The sequence below is a fragment of the Mercurialis annua genome, linkage group LG2 (assembly GCF_937616625.2).
Source record: "Mercurialis annua linkage group LG2, ddMerAnnu1.2, whole genome shotgun sequence".
NCBI classification, from domain to species: Eukaryota; Viridiplantae; Streptophyta; class Magnoliopsida; order Malpighiales; family Euphorbiaceae; genus Mercurialis; species Mercurialis annua.
This window is the reverse complement of record NC_065571.1, coordinates 43,363,574-43,371,186: the sequence shown is the minus strand read 5'-3', so window position 1 is coordinate 43,371,186 and position 7,613 is coordinate 43,363,574. Positions and strand designations below refer to the sequence as shown.

The following is a 7,613-nucleotide window of genomic DNA, read 5'->3' as shown; positions in this document are numbered from 1 at the left end:
GTTTAATGACAACTCAGGTTTATGTCAAATATACATTATATTGTGTTTTGAAATTGATCTGTTATTAATGTTTCATTTTCAAGTTAATTAAAATAAACATCTGATTATAGTTACTTAGATACTGTTATATTAGTTAACTAATAGTGTTCTATTAGTTATCTTCAAGTTACCTTTGTTTTCAAAGTTAAACAATTAACTATCAGTACACTAATGAAAATAATAAAATAAAAATATCATTAAATATATCAATTTAGACCACTAACAAAAATTAATATTCCTTACATTATTAAATTTGCCAAAATAACTTCATTTTGCAAGATTACGACATGTCTTCTTGTTATGTCCCCGTTTTTCACATTTGCTACATTTATATTTATCACGTCCTTTCGAAGCTCCTTTCATTCTTTGTTTCTTAGGCTTTCCAGGTGGAATCTTTCCAATCGGAGAAAGTACTTCAATAGCTTCACTTTCTTCTGTCTCATCCCAATCGCTTTGGCTGGGCATCGGATAAACAATAGCCTCATATATTTTAACTAGATTCTCTTTTGTGAAAAAAGCAGAACAGTATTGATAGGGATCCATGTGGTATTTGCAAAAGATTGCAATTGCACGTGCACACGGTAGCTCATCTTTTTGAAATCTACAACAAGTACACGTCTTCTCAATGAGATTTACTATTAAAGTTTTGTCGCCGTCTTCCACACTGTATATAGATGTTACCGATGGAATAACCTGTTACAACCCCAATAGCATATTAGTTTGCTGTTTAATTATTATTAATTAACCATTAAGTAAGCTTCATTAATAGTTGATGTTACCTTCATTCTTTGAGATATGGCATAATTATCCCTAAGGGCTTCTTCTGCCTTACTTGTAAGCTTGGTCATAGTATAAGAAGCTAAATTCCTATTTTTGTTGCTCCATTCTTGAACCAAAACTCTCAAATACTCTAGAAGTGTTGCAATAGGTAATTCCCTTACTGATTTTATTGCTGCATTAATAGACTCAGCAATATTCGATGTCATCGTGGAATACCTGATACAACACATTTGATTAGTTAAAAAAAGTAATAGGTATTGGTTAACTGAATTAAACTCATAGTAACCTATTAGCTAACTAACAGATAACTAATAGTAACTAATTTAACAGTTTTAAACCAAATGTTAAACATATTTAGTACCTGTTATCAGTTGAATGTGCTCTTGCCCACGTTTCGAACCCAATATCATCAAGGTATGGTCGTATTCCGACGTTTATGCTATCTAGTTCTCCCATGAAATAATCAAAACTTTTAATAGTGTATGCCTTTGCAGCCCCAAAAAAACAATCCTTCAAACTCTTAGGATTAGTTTTAAAGTGTCGCTGGACGTTACACAATAGATGATACGCGCAAATACCATGAGTAGCAAGAGGAAATATTGAACTTACAGCCTTACGTATGCTATCATGTCTATCGGATACAATACATAGCTTTTCCTTTTCACCAAAAGCTCCTTTTATTTTCTCAAAAAAATACTGCCAAGACTCATCATTTTCAGAATCAACGACACAAAAGGCAAGTGGAAATATCTTACCTCCAGAATCTTGGGTAGATGCAGTTAGGAGTGTTCCTCCGTAGGTTGATTTTAAAAAAGTCCCATCAACTGCAATTACCGGTCTACAAAAATTCCACCCCTTTATGGATGCACTCAGAGCTATGAAAACAGATTGAAATGTATTCCCCTCTGATATTTTTAGTTCTACAACTGATCCTGGGTTTGTTTTCATAAGCATATTCAAAGAACTAGGCAAAATTGAATATGAATCTCTTGGTTCACCTCTAAGCAGTTCAAGTGCTTTCCCTCTTGATCTCCATGCCTTGTTGTAATTCAAAATAACTCCATAATCTCTTTGGATGTCGGAAATAATATCTGCAGGTGTGTAAACTGTTTTAATATTCATGAACTTTGATTTTATCAAGTCGCCAATTACCGAAGATGTTGCTTGCCTCTGTTCTTCCGTTCTAATATTTGGCGGACATGGGTGAATATTGTCCATTCTTCTTATAACAAACATGCTTGTTTTTCCATCCCTTGAAGCTCTCAACCTCCAGTTGCAATTATCATCCAGGCAATGAATTACATATTCGAGCTTGCACGACTTACTAGCTGCAAACTGAAAGTTGTTCTCAATTGCAAAAAAACACAAACATGATTTCATAATTTGTTTATCCTTGAAAACTTGCCCTTTAAATATTTTCTTGACTTTTGGTGACGATACGATTTCATTATCGCCGTCTTCGATTGTCGTTCCTTCTTCTTCTTCAAGTTTTGTTTGCTTGAATATCATTTCAGCATATGAAACAATATCCATTGATGTATGGCTGGAATATGAATTCTCATTTTTGTCTTCATTCATTTCGTCAACTGTTTCAACAGTGTTTATTTCATTGAAGTTTTGCGTCTCATACCTTCTAGTTGTGATGCACAATGGAAAACATGTAATTCTTACATCATCCCTTTTAAGTTCAATATAGAATCGAAGGCTTTCATTATCATCTATATCCACAGCTTGTTGATTTGGTTCCAACTGATATTTGATGTGTAATTCAGTTTCTCCATAGTTAACATTCAATACACCATAAATCAAAGTTTTCAAAGTCTCAAAATCCACATCGTGTTTAACTAAAATTCCCTTGATCTTAAAATTTGAGTAGTTAAAATCTTCATCCCAAAATCCGTTATAGTACATAACAACCTTCAATGTAGCCATTCCTGCATTGATAACATATAAACTCTATTACTCTTAATATAGGTTAACTATTAGTTAACTATTAGTTAATTGTTACTATTACACATACAAATTAGAAATTACATGATACTGAGTATTACAAACTTATAACGTCAATTAACTAATATGATATAGATTGCATTATTTTTAAAATAAATTATGCACGAAATTTCTTTAAAATGTCCTTTTTATGTTCAGCATACAAGCTTACAAATCCAAATTTAATCTCATAATTTTAGCTTTTCATTGTTTTTTATTTAATTCCGATTCATGTCTACATAAAACCATTATTTAAATCATTGATTCACATTTTATTCACCAGTTAAAACACAGCAATTCCAGAAAAAGCTTCCTATTTAGTTAATTACATAATAAAATATGATTTTAAGAACACTAACCTCTTTGATTCGATGATTTCTTGTTTGTCTTCTTTGATGAAATTTCTTGATTTGTTAATGAGTTTCTGATTTGTTATTTGTAAAATGGTGGTACATTGTTAATGAATCACTAAAATTCCTTTATTTATGGAAATTTTGTTAAATGCAACGTTTTTTTTAATTTATGAATCTTGAAGATTCTTGAAAATATATTCCCAATATGTTAGGTTGCACATTTGTAGGAGATATTAGAAATCATAACAGCTGATTTCCTTGTGTATGGAAACCGTATTTCCTATATTAAAGTTGAATTTTATGCAATATTAAATTTGGTAACTGTATTATTCAACTTTGATTTTTGCTCAAGTAAAATTTATACTCCCTCCGTCCCAATAGAATTGTCCACTTTGAGAAAAAAATTTGTCCCAAAACTCTTGTCCACTTTCAAAAAATAATTAATTTTTACACTTAATATTTCTATATTACCCCTATTAAAAATCTACTAATGAGTAAATTGTAAGTGGACCCCATATTAAATAGGGGTATGACAAGAAAAGTAAGGTAAATTTTACAAAACCCATAAACAATAATTGCTTTTCTTAAACTGTGTGATAAAGGCAAAGTGGACAACTCTATTGGGACGGAGGGAGTAATATTTTCACACATCTAGGGTATTTGTCAATTTTTCTCATGAAATAATCAAGAGAAGATTACATATTTACCTAAAATAAGATAATATTTATAAAATTTACCTCAAGGCGGAAAAGTTATAAAAAATACATCACGATTTTAACTTTTTCATACTTTTACTCTGCTTCTTGAATTAATTGCAACTTTACTCTGACTGCCATAAATAAGACACGCATGATCTGACTTTCTCGCCCTCCCTCCCTCCCTCTCTCTCTCCTGCCACAAGTTGACTCTCTCTCTCTCTCTCTCTTTTTCTAACCTGTTCACATTTTGTTTTTACTTTTTCAAACATTTTCTTTGTTACCTGTGGCCAATTCTTTTTTTATTTTTTCATATATTTTATTTTTTATTTATTTTTATTTCTTCATTCTTTTAATTAATTCTATATAATATTTTTAATTAAAATATCAAACATTTCTATTAATCTTAAATTATGTACTACTATTTATATTATATTTTATTATATGGATAGAGGTTTTAAAATTTATATAAATTAAATAAAATAATTAAAATTTGATTAAAAAAAAATCTTCGTTGTGTTAAGATACGGGATCCATGTCTAAATTTATCCTAATATTATCATATCATTATCAATATTATCATAACCTTATCATCACATTATCATTTTATTATTAGACTATTATCATAAAATATTATCTTAACTTTATATTGATATTATCATAATATTATCATAATATAATCATAATATCATTATAAATATTTATTTTACGTATTTTATCCTAATATTATCATATTCTTATCATAGTATTATCAATATTATCATAACCTCATCATCACATTATCATTTTATTATTAGGCTATTATCATAAAATATTATCATAACCTTATATTGATATTATCATAATATTAATATTATTTTATATATTTATTTTACGTATTTTATCCTAATATTATCATATTCTTATCATAATATTATCAATATTATCATAACCTTATTATCATATTATCATTTTATTATTAGACTATTATCATAAAATATTATCATAACCTTGTATTGATATTATCATAATATAATCATAATATTATCATAATATTATTATAAATATTTATTTTACGTATTTTATCCTAATATTATCATATCTTTATCATAATATAATCAATATTATCATAACCTTATCATCACATTATCATTTTATTATTGGGCTATTATCATAACCTTATATTGATATTATCATAATATTAATATAAATACTTATTTTATATATTTTATCCTAATATTATCATATCATTATCATAATATTATCAATATTATCATAATCTTATCATCACATTATCATTTCATTATTAGACTATTATCATAAAATATTATCATAACATTATATTAATAAATCATAATATTATCATAGTATAATCATAATATTATCATAATCTTTTTATAAATGTTGATTTTACGTACTTTATCATAACCTTATCATAAATTTATCATAAAATTATCATAAAATTATCAGAATAAAAAAGATTTGAAACAATAACATTAGTAACAAAAGAATGGCTCAATTAGCAGGTAACAATTTGCACAACCATATTTAGTTGTTTGTGATTCAAATGAGACATAACATTAATGAGAAAGATTCAAAATAATAACATCAGTAACAAAAGCTCAAACAAATCTCTAAAGCCTAAAAAAATGGATAGCTCTAGCTAACATATATGTACTCCAATTTTATGGCATATACACAAATAGAATTTACATACAAACAATCGTCCATTAAATCAAAACTAGAGCTATGAACTTTCAAGATAATTAATAACCACTTGATGCACATTAAATTCTTCCCAGCATGCTCTCAACTATTTCTGCAGCAAGTAAAACAATATTTCTTGATTCATTTACTCGGCTTTACTCTTTTCTGCCTAAAGCAGAAATAGACAAGCTTCAAACCTGAAATATAAAGTTATGATAATATTTTCATAATTTTTAATATTTTGTATAATCGGTAACTTATTTATTCAATTCAATTTTATTATTTCATTAAATGTCAAACAAAGATGCAACATATATAAGCCTCTCCTTAATCATAAAATACAATGAATCAATAAATACAATAATCTCCTCTTGCGTTGGTAGCTATTAATAATTATCAATTCCTTAAAGCCAATAAACCATACTTCAGTCACATTATTTTTTTACATATCTGCTCATTTCTCTTCAATAGTTGAGGAATGATTGCTTTAGGAAATCCTAGACTTTAAAACTCCCGTAACCATCCAGAGAATAAGCAAATATGATTCACCACTTATCGTTTCACTTGCGGCTGAAGATCGCCTCCACTTCACCGTCGAAGATCGCTTCCGCTACTGTCGCCGAAGCACATTCTGATCAACGTCAAAGAACAAATCACAAACAAAGTAGCCAAATGTGCTCCATAGAATGATTTGACAGACATAGTGTTTATAATTGACCAGGAATTTCTACAAATTGCTTAATGATTTCTAAAAAGAGAATGAAAATAGTGATAATCATGTAATAATACAGAGAACTCAAGGCCAAAAACACAAATTGCTCAATGGTTCCTTAACTTTTATATTATAAAATTGTCTTACTCTAAGTTAGAATGCCTAATCAAGATATACAATTAGATATGACATGGCAATTAAGCAATTGGAGCTTTAAAACTAAGAAGCATCTATCGCAGCAATTCACACCTCTTATGTTCAAATGACTGTTTATATTTATCAAATTCATTCAAATTATTTTTAAATTAGTACTATTTTCAAAATAAAACTCATGAAATTAATTATGATATCTATAGACACGATATTAACAAATTCAATTCAATTCAAGCACAATGAATTATTTTTTAAAAAACCCTAAAAATCAATTAAAAACTTACGACATGATTGTTGCCGACATGCCGACTAGGAAAATTCATTGCAATTGTCGAAGCATAAGTTTGGCAAGCAAAAGCCAGAGAAGAGGAAGCAATGGTGGCGTTTATACAAAAGCAGCTACAGAAAGCCATTAATGAGCGACGGTAGTGGTTATGCATAGAGGGGATGACAGATTAGGTTGCTCATGCGAATAACTGGAGGAGAAAGCGGCGGATGCGGAGTCTGGTTATTGTCGAGCGGGTAAAGGTTGCAGAAACGGACGACGGTGGTGGAGCTGTGTGAAATAACCCAGAGAAGATGAGAAATTGGTGAAAGTGGAAGAAGAGTAAAAACAAAAACTTATAAAATTATATGGAGTATTAAAAAGTAGAATACAGAGTAAATAATTAAACTTTAAATATATTGGAGTAGAAATAAAAAGATAAAAAAATAGAGAGTAATTTCTATAACTTTTGAGAGGTGAGGTATATTCTACAAACTAGTCGTAAACCCGCGCACTTGCGCGAAATTAAATTACACGGAATCAAGTTTTTATTTATTTAAATAATAAATGTATTAAGAAACACTTATAAAAATATGAATACAAAGTAATAAAATAAAAGTATATTTTAATATTAGTAATAAGTTATTTAAAGTATTGATTATTTGTCATATTAATACTTTTTAGTTATAATTTTTATATTAGATAAAAATCAAAGAAACTATAATAATAAAATAATAAAAATAAAATAAATATCTGAAATGTGAGTTTTTCAAAATTTTAAATTCATTTTATTTTTAAAAATTAATGTTCAATAATAAATGTTGTGTAGATTAAAAGTTAATTTATATTTGAACACTATGATGTGTAGAGATTATAAGTTAATCTACATTAAAACACTACAATGAGTAGAAATTAAAAGTTAATATAGATTAAAACACTCA

The 7,613-nt window shown here is 28.1% G+C and overlaps 1 protein-coding gene and 1 long non-coding RNA gene across 2 annotated transcripts; both read right to left on the bottom strand.

Moving 5' to 3' along the window:
- Positions 1-306: 306 nt before the first annotated feature.
- LOC126668549 (protein FAR1-RELATED SEQUENCE 5-like) lies at positions 307-2,751 on the bottom strand. Its single transcript, XM_050361739.1, has 3 exons — positions 1,181-2,751; positions 819-1,035; positions 307-732 (listed from the first exon to the last, which is right to left on the bottom strand). Exons 1-3 carry the CDS (start codon positions 2,749-2,751, stop codon positions 307-309), a joined length of 2,214 nt encoding a protein of 737 aa, XP_050217696.1.
- A 3,103-nt stretch (positions 2,752-5,854) lies between these two features.
- LOC126669589 (uncharacterized) lies at positions 5,855-7,145 on the bottom strand. The gene is made up of 2 exons (XR_007638512.2): positions 6,692-7,145; positions 5,855-6,173 (listed from the first exon to the last, which is right to left on the bottom strand). It is a non-coding gene; the product is annotated as an uncharacterized LOC126669589 (long non-coding RNA).
- Between the last annotated feature and the right edge of the window lie 468 nt (positions 7,146-7,613).